The sequence below is a fragment of the Xiphophorus hellerii genome, chromosome 23, assembly GCF_003331165.1.
Source record: "Xiphophorus hellerii strain 12219 chromosome 23, Xiphophorus_hellerii-4.1, whole genome shotgun sequence".
Classification (NCBI taxonomy): Eukaryota; Metazoa; Chordata; class Actinopteri; order Cyprinodontiformes; family Poeciliidae; genus Xiphophorus; species Xiphophorus hellerii.
Window position 1 is genome coordinate 11,293,713 of NC_045694.1, and position 23,413 is coordinate 11,317,125.

A 23,413-nucleotide genomic window follows, 5' to 3' on the forward strand; every position below is an offset into this window, starting at 1 on the left:
TGTGAGCAACTTACGGAGCAGGTTCTGCTGCATGGACTCGGAGCGGTACAGACCGACTGTGCTCTTCTTGAAGACGTTCTTCAGGAGCTGGGCCCTCTCCGTCAAACTGCACACACAGAAACATTGAGAGTGTTGGCTGCCTGCAGAGCATCACGGCCAGACTTAATGACCCATACATCAACCTCCAGAGCGCCTCGACCTGCCAGCCGCTCTACCTGCTGGTTCAAACATCGAGCATGGAGACTAAACTGTGGAGAGGCTAGAGGAAGGGCCAAACGAGAGCGTGGGGAAGGATGGGAAACAGCGGGGCGGCCAGGAGGAATTCATGTACATGTGTGGGACAGGACATATCGGCGTGTGCGTGCATGTGTGTCTGAAGAGAGTCATTCATGTGTTTGTATGTGTATTTGTTGCGTGTGTGTGCTCCTGCTGGCTCTTGGACAGCAGCCAGTCAGGAGGATCACTTTCAGCCTGCAGGAGATCTCACACTGATGTGCTGCATGTTGATGTGTGCAGCAGACCTCAGACCCCAAACAGCAGAGGAGACCTGCCTCGGCTAAAACACTACAGCACTGTATGGCTTTAATTAGCCGAAGAGCTTTTGCTCCACAATCCGACGTTTTGTATTTTTATGGGAAAGAAAAAAAAAAAAACATGGGCGAAAACCACCATTATGGCATGATTACTGATATATTACAGTCAGACTCCTGCAATTTAGCAACAATTTTGAGATTTCTTTCCTCCACAAAGGACTGGTTGCTGGCAGAGTAGCTGTGAGTGTTCGTGACATTTTCGTGACAAAAAGATGATTCTTCCTCCTAATTGACGTTGGAAAAAATGATTCATATTTTGTCAAAAAGGCGAGAACAGCAGCTAAACTTTAAATAGTGTGGTCGTGAAAAGGTCAGGAGAGAAATCACACCCTAAGATGACACAAATGAAATTCAACAAATGATGAAAAAAAACTTCTTTAGATGTAGCTTTTTATGAGTAAAGATTTAAGTACTTTAAAATGTTTATATCCCTTTCTTTTAAGATATTTTAGGTTAAACAAGGTAGGATTACATTTTTGCCCAAATATTGTTTATTTAAAATATGGTTGTTGAAGAACCTGTGCAACTCAAACTATGTGAAAATTTCAGATTTTTAACTGTAAGTTTATCTAATAAAGTAAAAAGAAACTCAACATTTATTCCTTTTTGCTACTGTACCACTGAAATATGTTTTGAACTTTGATATGTATGTAGAGTTGCACCTCGAGAAAACGGGTGCAAAAAAGTGCTTTTTTTAAAACTTGAAACGACCTGATAGTTTAAGAGAACAGGAGGTGTTCTGAGAATGAAAAAGAAAAATCAGGCTCATTTTTTAACATGTTCAGTAATCTTCTGTAGATACGCCCGGTGATGTCACTAAAACCTCGCAGATCGAGATTAAACAGTGAACACACAGGAATAGTGGACTGGTGTGTAGCTGTACCTCTTTCCTTGCACTACTGCTCCGGGGTCCTTTGATAAAGCCTCCAGCTCCTGCACCTCATCCACCAGGGTCTTGAAGCACGCTTTCTTCACACTGTACATCAAACATGCAGTAAACAGCGTGTTGAACATAGTTTACCACAGCAAGGTGTTTGGAGACTGATGATATAAAATGTAGAAAAGGAAAATGAAGCTTTTAAGTTGGCAAATTGCTCCAGACGAAGTGAATCTGCTGATGGATGATGTCGACCCGACATCTCCTGCTGAGAATTCACAAAACGGAAACACCAGAGTTCCTTGGAAGTTTGTTGAAAAAGAAAACTTCCAAATTTAATCTTAAATTTCTGCTGGCGATAGGAGAGATACTGGAGGAATTTCCTGAACTGCGAGCATGTGAGAGAGAGAGCGGAGAGAAAACTCACACTTTGTAGGTTACGTCAAAGATCAGCGAAGTGACCGGGATGAAGAACAGGCCCATCCAGAAGACCCCTGAGCTGAACATCATTCTCGCCTGCAGGGAATAAACACACACACACACACACCCACATTTAATCTCAGGTCACTACGGATAATGCAGAGTTCAACAGCTGGGAGATGTTAAAGAGGAGAAACACCTGAAAAACCGGAACAACAATCCCTATCCTCTGCAATATCACACAACCAACAGCCCAAAACAAACTGTTTTGTGCTGAAATGGAGACTATAGGTTCAGATAACTTGCTCAAGGCAGGTTGATCAACCATGACTGAAGGATCCCATTGTTTTGTTTTTGTTTGGAGCCCCTTCACCTCTGTGCCCCTGTGGGAGGAGGAAGTACCTGTGGCGTATTAAGATAGTTGAATCTTTTTCAAAGAAAAACAGCTATGCAATCCGTTGTGTGGAAAGTTTCTGTCAAAGCAGCATAAATACACTCATTTAGTCAAAGATAACTCAGCTTCTAATTGTTTATGAACATTTGCCTTCTTCCGCTCCCATCAAAAAACATTCTAATTTCTTAAATATTTTCTGGCATAAACAATTATAGAGCTTTCTAAAGATATTTAAACCATTTATTTTTATATTTGTCAGTTTGTCTCAAACTTCAGTGCATGTTATTGGGCTTTAAATGTGAAGCATAATTGTGAAGTGAAAGGAAAATAATACCTGGCGAATCAATGTCTATTGATTTTCTAAAATTAATGGGTAAAGATTCAGATGTACAAACCTGGTTGGGGGTTGTACAAGGTTTGTACATCCTTGTACAGTTTAAGTCAAGACTTAAACTGGAACTGATGCCAAAATAAAGTTCTACAAAGTATTAACTCTGTGAACTAAATATAAATGCACATCACAGTTTACACTCTTATTTGTTCTAAAATAATGAAAACCATGTGTCATTTTCCCTCCACTTCTCTACTTTGTGTTGGTTTAGCACATAAAGACCCAATGAAATACATCAACAATTGTGGTTATAAAGTGAAAAAAAATAAGGAAAAGGTCAGCAGGTAGAACCTTTGAAAAATGCCATAATGGAATTTCCCACCCTTGTTTCCAGATCTAATCGCCTCTCAAACAGCCCCCTAGGGTCGCCCAAGTCTTTAGTAATAAAGTAGTTTATCATTTAAGAACTCCAAGTAACATATATTTACTTTATGACTTATTAGTTTTAGCTTCAGTGAGGTTGCGAACCGCTATGGTGGGGGTACAAAACTTCAAGATTGTCCTGTTTTCTTTGGCCCACTGTACTGAAACTATCTATCATAACACGTCTGAGTTACGACTCGTGTTCCTTGCATTGTAATATGCCACTTGTTTAAACTGCCGCGGCCCCTTGACAATACCTTTCCTGAAATGTGACAGCGCGACCCGTGGGATGCACACGCATGGATCGGTGTCAAAACTATCAAAGCACTCAGGTTAGCCTAAATTACCTAATCTGTTTGCAAACTGACTTTGATATCTGACATAAAACCAAAGGAGAGGAAGCCTCCCGAAATGGCAGGAAAAAAAAAAAAAATTACTTTCTCCTACAGGGATGAATAAAGGTTTTTCTGTGACACCCAGAGGCTAAAAACGTGAGGGAAAATTGAGTTGAAGCACAAGATATTTTCACAACGGTTTTGAAATTGTGCAGCCCCAATGGGGACATTTACCAATGCGTTTTTATTACTATTTTTATGGTTTGAGTGAGTTTAATTATTTAAATTTTTATTAAGCTTATTAAACATTTTCAAGGGGGTGTTTAAACTGTCTACAGAGCCCTTTTCAAAATAAACCAGAGTGTATACTTGGCAAATCATAGCAAAGCAGAATGAAAAATAAATTATGTTGTTCACCAGTTCAATCTACGACCCGTATTTATTTATGCAACTGTGTGATTCAGCTACAAATTATGTATACATAAGCTTTATACATCAGACATAAAGTTAATTAGGTAACAATGTCTAATTCATAAATGTGTACAACTCAGAAACCTAAACTGCAAGTAAGAAAGTAGAGCTAATAGAGGGTATTTTTCATTTTGACGTCAGTTTCAAAATCCAAACAAATCGGAGCAGTTACAAACAACAAATGTTTGTCCGCAGGCATCTGGTAAGGCTCCATGGCTTTGAGCGGGTCCAGCAGTGGCGATGCTTGCAAGTATGTCTCATATCATGGGGGCTCTTGGGTGCTAGAGGGGCAGGAGGTCCTTGGAGCTGAGCTGTATTTTTAGGACAAACTAATAAACTTGTCTGGCCAGACAGACAGTAGTGTCCTCTAGCAGGGAGTGGAGTGTTTTGACAACCTCCTCCGTCCCACCCTCTCATGGCTGCAGAAAGTCACAGACACACTGAGTTCAAAGCTCCTCCTCACACACACTCCCACCCACACACTGGACACATGTTGGAGGCTCATTGTCCAAAACAGTGAACCCCAACAGATTGATTGGATGCATAACAATAAAAATGTGAATCAGTGGCCAAAAAAGTTTAATTGGCCCAATGCAGTCTTTACGAGCTTAACAGAAGTTTTTGATTGAAAAAATAAAGCACAAAAATTCAGAATTAATCACTATTTAACATTACTTCCTTTAGTAGGTAATTAAAAAAGGTATATTCAACTAATCACAGCTAAGTTTAATTGGTTATCAATGTCTTCAAATTAAATTGAGAGCATTTGTGAACCTGGACTAATCTGAAAATTGACTCTGCAGGTGTATTTAACAAAGGACAAACAAAGTAAACAAAGCAGGGATCTAATTTTCACCATCACTGATTTTGATAAAACCAAAACAGAAAGATTTAGAAAGGAGCTAATTAGAGAGAGTGGACAAGCAAGGTCCAATAAGAATGTCATTCTTATAAGACACCTATAACACCTAAAGAGATTTTAGGGTTTTAGGAAACATCTTGTGATCTGCTTACAGTGTGAATTTGCCTGAAAGGCCAAATGATAGCAATAGTTTTGAATGTCCTTAAATTGCAGAATATAGACTCTTCCTTACAGAAGAACGGCTGATTTCAAATTCTTTTAAGACCTCTTTAAGTCTCTTCGCAAACTCATTAGCTACTACCATCTTCTTTCTAGTCGCCTCAGGCATCTCTTTTCATCTCATCACGGTGTGCACTATCACATCAACAATCAGGAAACCACCAAACTAACTTTGAGGTTTAAACATGGCAGAGGTCTTCCAAAATGCTGAGTATTGATGTTCTAATTATGTGCACCTGATGGGGAACACCTGTGGGTAATTTTAGCCGTTTTAGGTAGGAATGTTTTTCCTCATCTGAAATTGCTTTTGTCTTTTTGGTTTTACAAAAGCAGTCATAAAACACTCAATTTAAACACTCTGTGGCTGAATATAAATATGTGGTGTATTTACCTCACCCAGATTGTTCCACTAACTTTGTGTTGTGGTGTTTATCAATCATTAGTCAGGGAAGAGAAAATGTAAAATAAACAGCTAAAAAGTCACATAATCAGGAGTATTGAGAGAGAAGATAAAACCTTTTAAAACAGCATGAGGGGAAAGTCCACTGGTGATGAAAGGATTTAAATAGGGCCATTTTAGTCTGAACAAATAAGAAAGAGATTTCTCAACGTCTAACATTACACACAAAAACATGCCACCAGTCTTTGAACAGCCTTTGCAATGAGAGTCCGCGATTAATCAAACATGTCATCGCTCCTCGTCTGTCGGCTGGTTAGAAATTGTATTTGTGAAGAATTGCTCAGCCTGCTCCAAGAAAAATTGACAAAAAGGGGAAATTTAGCGCATTTGCATTCACGACTCTTATACATGACAGACAACTGCATTCATCAGTGTGAAGGCTGTTTTGCTGATCTGGGAAATCTTGGCAGCTTTCCTCAAATGGTATTCCAGTTACCGTATCTTGCACACCAATAAACACTTAACAGAAAACCCAAAAGGGACACAAGATGGATAACCTGTCTAAAGCAAGATTCAAACTTCTCCAAGTAAACTTAAATAAAAGGATAAATATGGAGATATGAGAAGGAAATGTAAATAAAACCAAAAATGTTGATGCACTTTGAAAAACAATTAACTAAATAAATCAAACATGCAAATTCCTAGCACCTCTCTTTATGAAAAATGTATGCCAAAGCTGGGCTTTTAGAAGCAGCTTCAGATTGTTGAAAAAGTAACCTTAGTTTTATTTGTAGCACACTGAATGGTTAACTTTACTTCACTATAGTTGATACTACTCATCATAACTGAAACTATAGGGAGGTGAGGTGTGGCTTGCAACTCAAAGAATTCAAAATTCACCTGAGGGAGATCTCTTAGTGTCATGGTCCTCATGCTACTGTCCAAATGCATTCAGATCTTTATATACAAAGTTGTATGGTGCATACAACTTTGGAATGTTATCTTCAGTCGACTCAACGTATTTCTTTGATTAGGCAGACTGGAGGATGGTACGTCTTTAGTCTGTGTGAACCCAAAGACTAGAGAGCTGTTGTCTTTGCTTTCTTCTTTTTCAAATTTGTTCCATAACCCCATATAGACCCTTTACAGTTCATAGTGGCTATGGGTTTGTGACCACATGCTCAGTTTGGGAAACTGTTTTAAAACCTAAATCTCCTTTAAATTTCACCACTTTATCTCTGACCTGTTTGCGGTGTTTCTTGATTTCCATGATGATGCCGTTTGTTCACCAAAATTCTCAAACAAACCTCAGAGCTTCTCAGAACATTCATATGATTTTTTTAGGTGTTTCAGAGAAAATTAGGCTGAATACAAATCCATGACACACTTCTGGAACTATTATCAGAAAGAAAAATACAAATTTTCCCCTCGCCACTTCACAATTATGTAATATTTTATGGTCTATAATGAAATTTAGGTCTTTATTATTGTCAATTTCCAGAAGAGATTGTATGTATAAATCAATTCTGAGTACCATGATTGCTTCCAAAGAAAATCCTTCTCCTACTAACGGACTGTACAATTCATCAGCTAAAGAAATACTTTGGTCTAGTGTGAGAGGTATTTTGCTACAGCATTGATAAATGGCAAAATTATGTGCAAGGAGAAAGATGGAAGACTTGTATTAGAAACAGATGTATTGATATCCGTCATTGTAGAAGACAGCAGGTCAGACGTCTCTAGAGTCCAAGCTTCTCGGTGAAGCATTTTGCCCTGCCTGGACATAATGATCAGATATGTTTATCCCTTCATCCCTCTGTCAGACACTTGTCAGGAGAAGACACGGTGAGATGGAGCCAGTCCAGTAGCCCAAGTGACGCGCATCATGAATGGATCCTGCACCTGTCCTGCTCGCTGTCCAAAGTATGTTTTGCCTAAAGCTGATTAATGCGACTGCGAGGATCAGAACGCTGCTTAGCATCTCTTGTTGAGGGCCGTGTGAGAAAGAAAAAACGGGAGGAGAATGAGTTCTGGTGTCTGTTATACAGTTCGCCCTGAGGTCCTAGTTCAATCAGCGGAGGTGAAGAGGAGCAAATAAGAGAAAGAGGAAGAAGTTTCAGGAGGGAAAAGGAAAACAGACAGAACAGAGGGCAAAGAAGATTCATGTAAACACTGCGGAGGTTCTGGTGAAGTATGCGGTCGGTGTGTTTCTGCTCCTCAGAGGCTAAAAGGAAACTAAAGCTCACGTCTCTGATGTCCTCTCAATTTTCACAGGGATATGTCATTGTTTGATGATATAGTGGTATCCCCCAGTTAGTTCTGGGCATAGAGTTACCATCTGCCCACAGGACACCATTACAATCTTCAGTCAACTGCTGTGGGGCATGGATGAAAGCAGCAGGACTCAGACAGAAGATGGGGTAAAGTTTGCATGCCTAATGTTAGTGTAGGCGTGGGGGCGTGTGTGTGTGTGTGTGTGAAAGGGGTGGGACAGGTTGAAATTCAACAACAAAAAAAGCCCAAAAACTAATGAAGTAATACTCTACAAAGACTGTATCTGTCAATCAATCTTTCTGCTAAAAAAAGAACATATTTGATATGAAACTGGAGTTCTTCACAGAATTACCTCACATTTTTACATGAAAAGTTTTACAGGCTTAAACTTCAAAATTTCTTAGTTCTTCTCTGCCAACTCTTGAACTATAAATATAGGACTTCATTATCAATTATTTACCTTCAAATTGCAGCTAAAAAGAGAAAGGAACAAGCAAACAAAAAAAAACAGATTAATGGGTTAACTAACAGATCACTGGATAACGAAAGGAAGGATGGACAGATGGATGGATATATATGGAGAAATGGATGAATAATGACTGACTGAAAGGATGGATGATACACTGGGCCAGATGCCCAGTGTATCCCAGAAAAATTGGATACACTTTAGACATGTACAAAGCCTGTATATAACCAGGCTTTGTTGAAATGTTGTTCTTAAGAAAACCTTTTATATTGTAGGAAAATGCTCTTTTTCTTTGCTCACCAGAATCACTGCAGATTAGAAGGATGATATCAGCTGCATGTGGTGAAACGAACAGCAGCTGCTGAAATAAGACCCACCTACAATGAAGATTGTAATTTCTTCTAATAATTTGGAACAAACTTTCAGAAAACTGCAAAAACTGCTGAAATAACGGACTCCTTTAAATCTAGGCTAAAACCCATTTTCTTACATCCAAAATTAAGAACAAAAATATCAGATTTTTACACATCTTTGTTTTCCGCATGCTTTTTTCTTTTTTGCTTGTTTAATTTACCTTCTAATTATGCAAAACACTTTAAATTGCCTTGTTGCTGCAGTAAAACTGCTTTCTCTATTTTCTTCAAAAACCTTCTCTTTGCCTCCTAAACAAATGAGGGGGCACAAAACCAAGTAATGAAAAAGTATGAATGATTAAAAGTAAGATTGTGCCTTCATGATCCAGGATTATCAAGGCAAAAATCTTCAGAAAAAATGTTAAAGGTTTATTCCCACAGGAAAACTTACTGAAACCATGATGTATTTTCACAGCAGGCGGTTGTTTTCCTCTGCTACAGACTGTGGAATACCAGCCTTTTTTCCTAAAATAACCTCCTCCTGAGTTCTTGTTCTCTGATGAAAGGACGCCCCAGTACCCCTCTCCCAGAATGCACTGGGAAATGTCAAATGTTTATTAGCTTCCCATTAAACACCAGGGGTGAGTCAGAGAATTAGCTACATTCACATGTAAATCATAGCTTGTAAGGGAAAACTAAATCTTTAATGATTATTGTGTTGGGTGAACTCAAAAGATCTACTTAAACTTTTTTTGTTGTGGTGATTGTAGATTTTTGTTTTTAGGACATCAGTTTCTTAGCTTAGCTAGCACACTGTTTCACTACTCCAGCATCACCTGTGGCTACTCAGAGCTGAAGGAAAGAAATGTAACACAAACAGTCTGCTAATTGGCTCAATTAAGTCATTATGCAACACAAGCCAGAAGTTGCACCCCTCTGGCTCTGTTTCTAAAGATCGGGGCTCGGTTTTACTCAGAACTTTCCCACCAGCGTTCTTCTATGGGAAATGAAAAAGAAAGTGCTCAGCATCTGCGCGGCTCAGATGAACACAGCGTGTGGATTTGCATGTTTACCTGTCCGGACATGTCGGGTGCCAGGGTAATGATGGGCCACAGGGAGGAGTAGATGATGAAAAACACAACCCACAGGCCGATGCTTCCCCAGATGGCAATGTGACTGAACTGTGAGAATACGGGAACACGGTCAAATAATTAGACTTTGTCTTCAATGCAGGAATTATTTACTGCAGTTGAGTTTCTCTGACTTGCTTATAAAAAATTACAGTAATGTTTCTGTTTTTTTTCTTCAGTGTGTAAGAGTTCTTAGAAAGTGCACTCAGAGTGAATTTCCAGTCATTTCACTGGTTACAGTTACAAGCCCACAAAGGACAAACTGTAAAGAGACTTTAGGATAAGTGAGGTGCATGTAAAATCTGTCACAGGTACCTGAGGTGATATAAACAGCGAGAGAGCCTTTGACCTACCATAGTCCAGGATGAAGTTTCCAGACCAGCTTTAAGACAGACTGTGATGACGACAAACTGTTAAGGAGCAGAAAAAAACAAACATATTGAACATTTTAACTTATTTTGACCAAATCCACATTTTTATTCTTCCACAATAAATGGACATACTGAATAGTGTGATGGTGTGACTGTGACGCAGTATTATCAGGAGGAAATATACATGCAAATGAATACTAGAAATACTCAACTACAAAGAAATAAATAAATAAACTGATATGGACTGGTTCAAGTATAAACCAAAATGAAAGGAGGTGAAATGTACAGAAACATGTAAGTTGACTAAATGGGGTCTAATTAACCCAGAGCTAATTAACAGCCACTCCCATTATATTATGCTAATGATAAAAAACAAAGACAACAAAATGTATGTGATGTTTATTATCGTCACAGGACAGAAAACTTTGAGTCAAAAAGACTGATGCACTTACTGTGTAGACCATATTTCCTAAGAGGAGATAGTCTGGAGTTTTTCCGCTCCCAAGCACTGTATCTGTGAAAGAAGTCGAGACAAGAGAAGCTTTCAGGAACATCACATTTCTTCTCAGGGTTTCAAACTCCTCATACACTACATGTCCTTTTAAAAGCCCCAGTAAGAGCTGGTACTGGTGTCAGTTAACTGGTTCTAAAAAACAAAATAATTTGGCTTTCCACAACCATAGAGCCATCTCAGTTCTATGTCATTACCTCACTTAATGTCTCATCCAGTAAATCCTCGCCTGAATATTTATTGTCTCCAGGACAGAGACATTTTAACTACACTGTTGGTATTATTCAACTCTATCTCTGCAAACTGATATCTCGATATCATCAGCTTAATTTATGTATGCCGTTTCAAATAGGGGCAATTTAATGAATGCTTAACTATCCTGATCAACAGATTCCTGATCTGACCAGTTCTGGCAACACTCATATCAAAAGCGTCAGATAGGCCATTTGTGGATTCTGTGGAAAATTTAGCAAATGCAGTTTCTGATTTATATAAACTGCATGATAGGAAACATAAAAAAAGAAAGCAGATAAAAGACAGCGAGCTGGTGTTTTCCAGTGGTAATCCAACATTCCTACGGTTAAATAGATAAATAAAGCTAAACTAACTCAGGAGAAAAAGTCATTGTTCTCACAGTATGTTTAGTTATTAGAGACACAAATCTTATAGCAGACGGCAAAACAAAGACAGGTGGCAAGTAGAGCAACACAATATATTTAACTGCAATCATCATTGCAATTAAATGTGTGTAATTTTGTGATCATAAAGGACTGCAGTTTTTTTTATTTCAACTGCAAGGAATGAAAATTCTGCACACATAACATATTTGGGCGGTATGATGGATTTTCCTGCCTTTTATGTCGACACAGGATGTGTATTTAGTGGTGGGGACATTATGCAGACATACAGTAGTTCTTAGTAAACACTACCTGGAAACTGTATGGTGGAACCCTAAGCTCATTTCCTCATTAAACTTTGAGGCTCAAATAATAATTCTGCATTTTCAGCTTTGTGGAAATGCGATTTACATTACAGTCCATTAGGTTGAACAATAGCCTACATGCCTTCATAGTGGTGAAACATCAAACTTTCCTGGTAACTCATTACTAAATCAGATTTAAAAGGCTGGCTTCTAAGGCAAGATAGTCATTTAGTTATTATATGTGACCTGTATCTCCAAATAAGATTAAAAAAACAGAGTCACACTGATAAGACTGCTTCAAAACACAAGTGAGTTTGGGATGTAGAAAAGTTAAAATATCAATGCTATGTGACTGCCAGTGGAAAAAGCAGCAGAGGTTCTCTTTACTTCCGGCTGGTAACATGCCCTGTGCTGACAGCCTGTCAGTCAGAGTGAGGCTGCTTGGCGCCTTTGTATGGAAAGCAGGCCCAAGCTTGTGTGGTCCTCGGCTCCGGTCAGCCAAGACTTAAAGGCTTAAGGATAGCCATTTTCTTTGTACACACAAAAAAATTCAGTTTTAAAATGCACACTTTTAAAGTTTTTTACAAAATCCAACTAAAGATATTTGCTCAACCGACATAAAATGTTAGTTTCCTGCATAAATTGATCAGTGTGATAGGTTTTTGTCTACGACTGCACAGAAAAGCTACCAGCTTTCGCTTAGTGATGCAAATATGAACACATGCTTGTTGCTGCATGTCCCTCAGACCAAAGATGCCACATGTTTGCAATTCATGACTGGAACGGCCAGAGAGAGAAGTAATTAAGACAAAGTATGTGAGCTTGACTGTTTTCTCTTTTCATCCAGTCCATTGAGAGCCACGGAGGAGTCGCTGGGAGCCACTAACCATGCTGGAAGGCTTTCAGGGGGAACCAGAAGAGGATGACGGAGTGGAAGAGGCCGTTCAGACAATGGGCCCAGAAGACCTGCAAAACAGAGGCAAGAGGAGTGGAGGAGGAGGAGAAAGGAGGGAGGGTGAAGGGTGGAGGGGACGTTGAGTGAGAAACAGAAAGAGTGAGAGAAAAGGGAGAAAAAAAGCATGTGAAAAGGGTGTGGGGAGCTCCAGGTGACCCCTGACCTGAGCCCTTTGTGCCATCCCAGCACTGGGCTAAGTGGCGGTTTTGTCGGGGCCTCCTCAGTGAATGGCCACCCCGCTGACAGACACGTTGTATATCCTCCGAATGTTATGGGGGGAGAGAGAGGCTACGCGGGATATGTATTAGCAGTGAAAAGCAAGTGGATGACATCAATGTTCGGGTTTTAATCATTTTCTCCCATTACAACCAATTAGCACAAAGGAACTGACCTTAAAAATAGTAAAATTAAAATACTTGCACTGGCTCAAAGAACATTAAATAACATTATACAAAGAGGTGCAGAGGAAAGGTTTTCACTCATTTAATGTTGTTAGATCTGAGCTCATTCATAAGAGAATTTAAACCGGAGTAGCAATACATTACAGGAGAGTTTAAATAAGTAAAACAAATCAGTCTAGAAACACACACAGAGTCCGACAGGCTGGACAGAGATTAAACTGTTTTCTGGGTAATTATCAAGAGCCTGGAAAATCGAGGTATGGAACACCGTCTGTGCAGACGTATACACCTTGGAAGAGTTGGCTAAACCAATACACCCACTCCAAAACCACCTTGTTTTAAAATTTATATTAATGCAGCCACTCGGCCAAACAAAACACTAATGGGCCATGTAGCATGAAACAGCCGTGAAATCTGTGAGGCCAAAAAGAAGAAGAAAAAAAAATCTCTTCACTTGTGCCCTCTTTCCCACTCCTCACAAAATTGGTTCTGAGACATGAAAATTGCTCCAGCTTAGAAATTAGAGAAACTGTTTTAAGATTTTTCAACTGAGGTTCTGGTAAACATTTCTAAGCAGTTACTGTCTCACCTGTCAGAAAACTTTCTTGGCACCTTAACTTATCATTTTCTATCATTTTATAACAACTCCAATATCAAACACAGACATTTGGATGATACTCTATGAAACTTTAAACAATTGTCTTTGTTTTAGTAGGTTCATACAGGAGATAGAGACAGAAGGTCATGTGCCAAACTTGATTTTCCTGCGTTAAACATGCACCAAGAACGAAAAAGGTGAAACGTTTTTAGTTAATCTGGTATAAGTACAGCGATTTCTAAAACCAAACATAATAGCAATTTCAGAAAATACCATGTCGTTGATTTATCCTTATGGATGCTAGCTGTTAGCTTAACCTTCAAGTGCAATGGCAAAGAAGGTGCAGTGCCTGTCTTTATCCCCTTTAAAACTTCCACTTTTACTGCCATATCTTATAGAATTTTATGACACAGGACAAATCAGGATAACACATAATGGCAAATAAAATTTTAAAGGTTTTGCACACCCATGTATTTAGATAAAAGTAGTTGCCTAATTAGTAAACAGAGTGTGTGTAATTTAGTCTCAGTGTAACTACAGAAGCTCTGTCGAGTTCCTTTATTTTGTATGAGAAAATAAGAGAACATAGATGTTCATGAACACCAAGGAACACACAGCCAGAGCTACAATGGAACAGTTTTAAATCAAAGCATAGTTAGATGTTTTAATGCCATATGTTGGAATGGCTTTGACTTAAATATAGATAAGAATTTTTGGCAAGACTTGAAACTCTACATCCAAACTGAGTTGGAATTATTTTTTAAAGAAACAACAGGGAACAATTTTAGCTTCACGATCCACAAAGCTAATAGAAACATTGGCTTTCTCTAAGTCACAAAGGCTTACAGCAATGACAGTGAAATGTGAGTGAAAGGTGATTCTATTACACATGCATGTAGAAATGCATGCCACACTTCTCTGATTTTCATTCTTTTTAATTTAACTATTTCTCAATGTCCTTCCAAGTCAGAATTGTGCATTACGGTACCTTATGATGTTGTAGTACAAAAAGCCAAATGAAAACAAAAGCAACTTAAGTTTTTAAATGTGAAGAAGTTCGACAAGTATTATTTTTGCAAGGTGAAAAAAAACATACATTTATGTTTTAATCAATTATCTCTTACTAAAAGAACAGTTGAAAGCATCAAAAAAAAATTGCAAATATGTCTTGAAAACTTAACATGACATTTTTATGTCATCCTGAAAAGTGAATATTTTATGGTTTTCTGGAAATATTTAATGTTCTAACACTTAATATGATCTTTGTTAATATACTGTGACCTCAGTGGCACAACCTCATCACCTTCCCGCCAGCCAAACAAAGTCTCATGACAGCTACCCCCACCCTGGATTAGCTCGCGCTCCCACTGTGTACACAAAACCCAATCCACAGAGCGAGGGTGGCCAAAAGCAAACCCCCCCATTCCCCTGGCTCCTCGCTGAAACGCGTATTAAATTATCACTAATGTTACAATCACATGTTTTACTCAATTAGCCTCCCACTGACAGGCTCAGCTCTCCATCAGTTTCCCCCTCAGTTATCCTATCATGGTCACTGCAGGAGGGAAGACGAGCCTCCAGGTTTCCGTCTACAATAATGATTGCTAATGAAATCAATAAATTCTCATAATCATTTGTCACAGTGGAATCCTTTCCTTTAAGCCATCAATCCACCTGGGTATCTCTTTGCTCTTGTTTTCTCTTTGAGTTGGTTAGGATCCACTCTGAATGAATGGCTGCTCTGTCTTGGGAAAATCTGGCCCTTTGTGGATGCCTTAATGGCCAAAAAAAGCAAAACACATGAAAGGCAGTAATTAATATGGAGCCAAATATTTCCAGAGCAGCCTTCTCTTTTCCGTTTCTTTATGAACAAATGAGGTAAGGAGGCAAGAGAGAAAGAAAAGCTCTGTAAACGAGGTTAGTTGTTGTTAAACTGCAGTGGTTATTAGGGCTGCAAAGTGATTTAATAGTTTGCATGAGAACCTACTATGTCCTTAAAAGTAAATGAGTGACAAAGTTGAAACCCCCAGCGTGAACCTCTCCCTGCTCACCCCTCAACACAAACAGCTTTAATTCACAGAGACAGTATCTGTTGTGTACAAAAGAGCCGGGGCCCGCAGAAAGACAGGTTTCGGAGGGGCCAAATTCCTGATGGATTTTCTCGCCTCGGGCCAGCTGCAAGGAAAATATCTCTGGAAGAGAGTGGACAAGCCAGCAAAAACAACTTGCTGACCTGACCGAGTCATCATTTATGGGTCTTGGAAAATGTGGCCCAAACAAAATTTAGGTTCGTTTGCCTCAAAGTATCAAGAGGAATACTTCTGGGATTCTTTTCTGGCATAAGAAAACTTCATGAAACATCCCAAAAGGTTTAATCAAGGGAAAATCCATCTGAGAGCAGGATTCATACGAAAAACCCTTTAGCTGTGTGGTAATGTAGCTCTGCCCAGTGTTGTATTCAGCATGTGTGCTTTCATTTAAGATGGTCACAAACTGATTCTTTAAAGGGAGCTTTATTGACCCATGTCATTTTTTACTGTAACATATACTGTGTCTGTTGTTAACAGTTTAGGTTTCTTTAAATGCATGAGTAAACATAAAATAAAAATCCATACATAGAATTTAAAACTCTGAAAAATGAAAAAATAAAATTTAATTTAAAAACACAAACTAAATAGAATAAAATTTGATGAAAACTTAAATGGTAAATACATAAAAAAATCAGAATAGTCAAAATCTAAAACAATATATATAATGTGATACCTCAAAAAATGAATTCAATTAACTGAAATGTAATAGTTTTTGTAAATGAATAAACAATAAGCAGATTAACAAATTTCCATCTTAGGAACATATTTATATAACAATTCCTGGCCATACTAAAGGGTTAAATAAACAAATTTGACAAGAAAACAGCTAAAATATGACTAAAATGTTTATAAATGACTAATTAAATAATTCACTTTAGTCCTTCCAAAAAAAGAGGAGTTTTAGAAAGAAACTGATGCATATTGTTCGCTCCTGTCTGGTTTAAATGTGATCTGATAGGCCTGGCCTCCAAACACACGACTCTTTTCCTTAAACAAATTGCTTAATTTTCCGCAACAAATCCTTGTTATATAATGACAACATGCTCCCAATTTTCTTCCTTGCTCTCCCTTTCAGTTCCATCCCAAAACTCATCTGACCTTCCCTGCCCCAGACCACCATGGCCAATCCTCCTTTTAATCCACCTCCATGTGCAGCTAACCAGGTCACCACGCCTGTGAGGAAGGTCCAGCAGTCTGTGGCTGGGCATGAAGAAAAGAGGAGACAACTTTATTACCCAGCAGGGGAAAGCTAACGGACAGGCCCCCCCATGCCGCCCACAACCAGACAGAATAGGTCAAGCCTTGCCAAACCAGACACTGAGTGGAGATCCACGAGCTACAGCTGCCAGGTCACTGAGAGAGGTGATAAATCCTTCAGAGCAACAACAGAAACATCGCCTTTCATTAATGTGATGACAGCTGGTTTTAAAATCAGGAACGTTTGGCCTTTGAATGTGTGTAACAGTACATTTGTTTTCAACCTTGGCAAATGAAATGTGTATTTTTTTCTCAGCATAAGTTTGGTTTCAAATAATATTACAAATAAACATCCTCCAATATCTGGGGAGATCTGGTCATTTCCTATCAAGTAGGCAGGTTGTGAAAAAGTGGGAAAAAGAATGATGGACATAAGAGATAATGCAAATTCTATAAACATTCACCATCCATCCATCCATCCATCCATTTTCTGTTCACCCTTGTCCCTAATGGGGTCGGGAGGGTTGCTGGTGCCTATCTCCAGCTACGTTCCAGGCGGGAGGCGGGGTACACCCTGGACAGGTCGCCAGTCTGTCGCAGGGCAACACAAAGACATACAGGACAAACAACCATGCACACACACACACACACCCCTAGGGAGAATTTAGATAGACCACCAATTAACCTAACAGTCATGTTTTTGGACTGTGGGAGGAAGCCGGAGTACCCGGAGAGAACCCACGCATGCACAGGGAGAACATGCAAACTCCATGCAGAAAGACCCCGGCCGGGAATCGAACCCAGGACCTTCTTGCTGCAAGGCAACAGTGCTACCAACTGCGCCACTGTGCAGCCATAAACATTCACAAGCAAATAATTTGTTAGAGTTTTGTCTTACCTTGGTGTTGAAGCCCATTGCATTCTGGGAGGTTTTGTAGAGCTCTGGGTATTTTAGCATATTTTCTTTCCTGCAGGAGCGCTCAAATATTCCCAAAGTAAGAGGGGGCAAGGCAGTAAAGAGCTACATAAAGAAAAAAGCAACACACACACACAAATATCAAGTTTCAGTTACACCAACATAGAATATTAACTAAAGTGATGAAACATCTGATATAAAATGTTAAAAAGACAAAAACAACAAATTAATAATTTGATGTTTGATGTATCGTGATTGCTCTCACACATGTGGCATGAAACTGCCTCTGCTCCTAATGTCAAAATTTTATTTTAAAAAATATCCTCAATGCTGTTTTTTATAACTTTTTGCAATTCAGGTCACTGCACAAAGTTCTGATTGGTGCATTTCTGCTGTAAATCTCATGTCTGTTTTTAACTAATCACAGATGCCTATTATGATCATTCCCAATACCTCCATATGCTTTAATTTGCTGGAAATTTGTTTCAGTCTGTTCTCCAATTGCGCTACACTTAAGTCTGATTATTGAGGACCACTGACCTTGAACCCTTTTGGGGTTTGTTTTGATTGGTCACACTTTCAGTCCGTTCATATGCAAAACCCATCTCCCAATAAACATCTGCCAGGTTCTGGACCAGGAGGCAGGTATTTAAGTCTGGCTTAAGTGTAATTTCTTAGAGATGTTGTAATGTTGCATGTAGCAGCTGCTTAGAGAGAAGAGCTGGTATTGTGTGTAGCTGAGAGGGCTCAGTGGCCAGTTGGTGTGCACTCCCTGCAGGCCCATCTGGAGCGGGAGTTGGAGCTGGACTGGCAGGACACAGGGCATGCTCCATTGGGTTCTCTTTCTTATTCACAGCCAAGCCCTAAAGGATTTCTCTATTGAAGGGTGGATTCAGACCACTGCCTCCAACAGACTCCCACACAACCAAAAGAATTCCCCAAGTCTTTAAGAATAAAAAACTTTCCATATTACACCGCTGGTAATATGGAATGGTGGTTTATTATATAACTGATTAAAGAGGCAGCGCTGTTGAGCTGTCCTCGTCAACTGACAGTTCATGCTGCAAATTGTTTCCATATTTGAGGAATATTTCAAATTTTGAATGGAGCTAAGTTGAAGTTTTATTGTAGAGTTAATAAGCACACTTTTTTCCCTCTGCTTAATTTATGACAGATATGATATATGAGCTCATTAGGAGTGGTCCTGTTATTGTGCCCTGTGGGATTCCCAAAATCAGCTCACTTGCCGCTCCACTCTTCCTATTCTTTTTATCATTCAAACGTGGCCACTCTAAATAACTACCCTCTGTGGCGCGAGTAAAGCTGTTATTCTTTCACATTCAGTGCATAGCTTGGGGCACAGAGGGAGTATAGAATTGACATCTGGTCATAAATAACAAAGAAATATTTCAGGATGTAAATGCCACACTCTGGCAAAAAAAGAATCACTTCTGGGGTACCAGAGCTAAACTGTTTGGTGTCAAAGAGGGGATCGGGTGGAGGTGCAAAGTGGTCTCTTCAGAGAATAAATATTCCCAACACTCACCACGTTATACAAGCCAATACACCAGCGTTCAAAGAGAATCTGTCCAGAGAAGCCATTGACGAATGCAAACCAGATCTGTGTTTAAAAAAAAAAAATAATTAAAAAAAGATTCACACCAGAAGGCAGGAAAGTTAAATAACAATAGATGAAATGTATGTTCTGCTGTCCAAAAACATTCACAAAACTCTCTACTGGTGCTGTCCTTTAAAGCTATAAAACTAATGATTTATGAACAAGATTATAAATGAATGTTTTCCATTAGTAACAGAATAAACCCCAATTTATACCTTTAGATCGAGTCTACTGTCTTCTCAACTGTAAAGTGATGTGATGTGATTTTCTAACTGTGCTCACTGTCAGCACCAACAGGGAAATCACAATCACAATCTTAAAGGTGGTGTCCAGCATACAGGAGTTAATAAAAATGAGTTAGATCACAAGCAACAAAAAAACCCCAAAAATTCTACAATCTAAAATACAGTATGGAGATAGTATGGAGAAATAGTATGGAGAGATCGACTGTTGTGAGCTTAAAATTGCATAAATAAGGGTGTGTGCCAAACTTCTTCTTGTAATGACTTTCGCTTCAGGAACTAAACCTTTCAAAAGCTGAATAAATAAGTAAGTTAAGGTGGGGTAGTTTGAACTGCTGACCTAGGATCAGCATATCATTGGTTGGACTTGCCTAATTTTTTCATTATGTAAAATGGGGCCAATGAGAGAAAAAAAAAACCTTCAATGGAAACGGTTCACTGTATTCACCGCAGGTTTACCTCTAAACCCGCTGCTCTACCTGACAACATGTGGGTGACAGATGAGGTTTGCTGCGCTGCTTAAGGTAATCTGAACGAAGTAGACAAATGTAATGCAAACCATCTGTTGTGCGGAAATAAAACTCACAATAACCTCTAAAAAAGTAAAAAAAATAAAGTGTAGAAAACTAGGACAAAAATTATGTATTCTGAATATAAATCTATAAGTACAAAGCTGATGTATCAGAAACACCATGAAGTGAAACTGACAACCCATGGAAGCTATGATCAGAAACTGCACCTCACAGTGTTGAAGTTTGACAATTGGTGATCCAGGACAGGCTTTAGCTGCTGCCAAAACTGTCAAGAGAACATAAGGGAAGCTGTGTTTTGGCCATGGCCTACCAGGAATTTCCTCGCTTCATTTAATGTCATTATGAAGGCATGAACTGCTACAAATTCTCACATCGGGACAAAGCTTGTTTGGCGGCCCCGCCCACCGCTGCTGCCAGTGTCTACATGACCAATACCAGTCTGCCCGCTGGTTTTTCCCATTACATCGGGTTAGCATATGCATGACAACAAATACTGGGGGGCCAGCCGATAAATCCCAACTTTCCCTGTGTGCCCAGATCCTGCCCCGCACCTTTCAGCTTCTGTCACACCCACCAATGACCGATCCTCTGTCAGGTCCACTCTATCATGATGATTTTTTTTTTTTTTTTTTTTACATGAGCGGCCTGTTAAATCACGTGGGATGTTCAGATGAAAATGGAACCAGATGGCTCTGAATGCAAAGACAATAGAACCACAACCTCAGATGTTTTGGATCTCGGCTTGTTTAGAATTGCATTCAGATTCCATTGCAAGGAGTTATGCAGTGTATGGATGAAGCTCAAGTCATGAGGCAGGTTCAGCTGTTAGGAAGGCTCAAGGGTTGGTACGGAGCAGCTTGTGGGTAGGTCAAACTGCTGAATTAATTACAGATCTGCTCAATAAGAGCCTCTGGGCCGATATATTGTTGTGCTAAGTTTAAAAAGCCTCCTATTCACATGGTAGGGTTGCTGCTTCTGTGTGAGTGTTTTGGCCTCATCCTCCAGGTTCCAATGGCTTCGCTCTCTTTCTCACTCTCCCCATCTCTTGAGGGACAGATGCATTGATTTGCTCATTAGGGGAAGTACCAGGCAGGATTTTACTTCCCTTTTTTCTTCCCCTCATTGAGTGCCACTCAGTGAAGGGGTGTGGCTGGCCTCTCTCCCTCACTGCACATCATGAAAACATTGTTGGAGCAAAGCAGGAGCTGGAGGGGGAACAAAAAGGGGGTAGACGAGCAACTAAAGAGACTTGCATATTCATCAGCAAATGAAAAATCACCGATTCCAAGGTCGCTCCACATCGCTGCAGAGTTGTATAAGAGCCTCGGTCAGGAAGAGGCTGGGTGGGAGTGACATTTGTCCCCAATAGTCCCGAGTCTGGATACTCTTAAGTTTGGCTCTGCGGGATTGCTAATTGAATTCATTCACAAAGCAAGCAAAGTATAAAGCAGATGACAAAAAGGGAGCTGATTAATATGCTGGAAATATGTGAAGCTCCAAACAGAGGTTGTATTACAATGCCAAGCTCGGCCTTTAAGTATTAATTCAGGTCGGTAAGATTTTACTCCTCTACTCAGAGCATTCCTGAACCACAGTGAGCATGATCTAATGAGAATTTTATAATCGCCTCATATGTATCACTCGTCCATCATGTCCCCAAGTAGCGCCCTACGTTATGTCAATCAAACATAAGAAGCTACAAAGAGTGCACATTTCAATAGAGTTGCTATGGATTCTTTCACAAAGGCTTCCCAGTCTTAAAGTGAATAAATTCAAGTCTTTTTATTGCTGTTCTTTATCCAATTGTAACTTGTTCCAAAGTCAAACTTGGGAATTAAACTCAGGGTTTCTTGAAACCATTTTGTTTAAGAAAGGCAAGGCCTTGCACAAAGATATTCAGATTCACTGAACTTTTTTTTTGTCATCCTACAACTACAGTATAGACTTTAATGTGATCTCTCAGGATTTTATGTCTAAAAGCAACCAAGTAATGCATAATTATGAAGTGGAAAAAAAATGTTTTTAAAGATTATTTCACAAACAAAAATCCAATAACTGAGGTTTGCATTTTTGTTCTACCCATTTTACTTTGACACACCAAATAAAAAACAGTGTAACCAATTGTCCCAGTAAATAGAATTTACTTGTGTCTATTTTATTCTCATTACAGATTATCTGTGAGGTTTGTTAGAGATCATTAATGGAGAAATGGCATCAAGAAGGCTAAGGAACATACCAGACAGGTCAGGGAGAATGTGGTACAGATGTTTAAAAAAGCAATAAAATATTAAACTATTTACCCAAGACTTTAACTAAGAATTTATGGCAAGACTCAAAAACAACCCATCCATCCAGTATGAAGAAGCTTAAGCTATTAAGCAAAAAAAGAATGGAAAAATATTTCAGCATCCAGATCAGCAAAGCTAAGATATCTACCCACAAAGACTTGTAAGTGTATTGAATGGTGCTTCTATGTAGGCTCAGTTGTGGAAATAAAAATGCCCTTTAAAAAAATAAAAATAAAAAATTACAAAGTTGATTTGTACAAAAAACAAAACAAAAAAAACATTGAGGTTTAGACTTCCATGCAACAGAATCATTGAAGCCAAAAGAAACTGTGAGGTAGATGCACTGGTCAACCATGCAGTTAAGAAACAGTCTTATGCACTTATAATAAACCCCATAATGACTGACAAAATCATTAACTGCTCCAAGCGTTTGCACCCATGGTCAAATCTCTCAATAGCCCCTGAAGCAACAGAAGGGCTTTTCTAAAGAATCAGAGTTTGGGGATAGAGAGGCAGATGAAAGAGACCTATCCATTGAGTCTCTAGTATTCATATTGTACTCATCAGTGTGTAGGACAATGATGTGGAGAACAGAACGTCAAAATTTCTATTAACGGCCAATTCTCTTCTTGCAAACCAACCTTAAAGTTGAACAGAAAAAAGATGAGTACTCAAACGTAAATCCACTAGTGCAACAAACGTAGCTTTTAATCATACCCTGGAGCTGAAGGTGGGTTTATGTTCGGACACTGCAAATACTGAACCAGTGAAAGACTGGATACATGTCTCATTATCTGCTTCAGACCCCTAAACACATGAGTGGGGGGAAGAAGCTGGAGGGCCACAAATGTGTGCTCAAACTCTAGATGGTAGAGTCACGTTTTGGTAAAATCACTGGCATGCAGCCTGGTGAATTTCAAACAGCAAATACAAAAAACAAAAACAAAGATGTTGTCTTGATTACATATCCTTCACTTCTGGAAAGCATCCTATTTTTAGTCCCTTACAATAGAATGTGAAACACTTGATGATAAAAAGCAACAGATGAAAGTAATTCAATTTTCGTGAAAGAATGAAATGTCAAATGTAAGGGTTCGTTGTCATATAATCAAATTAGTCTAAAATTAAATTTTCCCTTGGATTTGTGTGTGTAACTTCAACTTAACCTGATCCTGAAAAGGGTAGTGTGGTTGAGCAGATGTAATGGAAACAAAAATGCACTT

General features: G+C 39.1%; 1 protein-coding gene across 9 annotated transcripts in view; it reads right to left on the reverse strand.

Moving 5' to 3' along the window:
• atp8a1 (ATPase phospholipid transporting 8A1) overlaps positions 1–23,413 on the reverse strand; it is a 108,769-nt gene that overhangs the window by 5,277 nt on the left and 80,079 nt on the right. For all 9 annotated transcript variants that reach the window (XM_032554408.1, XM_032554407.1, XM_032554410.1 and 6 more), the window contains 9 exons: positions 19,056–19,130; positions 17,492–17,614; positions 12,240–12,318; positions 10,372–10,433; positions 9,902–9,958; positions 9,492–9,599; positions 1,898–1,986; positions 1,477–1,569; positions 15–106 (listed from right to left, as the gene is read on the reverse strand). In XM_032554408.1, the coding sequence (XP_032410299.1) occupies positions 15–106; positions 1,477–1,569; positions 1,898–1,986; positions 9,492–9,599; positions 9,902–9,958; positions 10,372–10,433; positions 12,240–12,318; positions 17,492–17,614; positions 19,056–19,130 (778 nt within the window). The remainder of the gene's footprint in view (positions 1–14; positions 107–1,476; positions 1,570–1,897; positions 1,987–9,491; positions 9,600–9,901; positions 9,959–10,371; positions 10,434–12,239; positions 12,319–17,491; positions 17,615–19,055; positions 19,131–23,413) is intronic.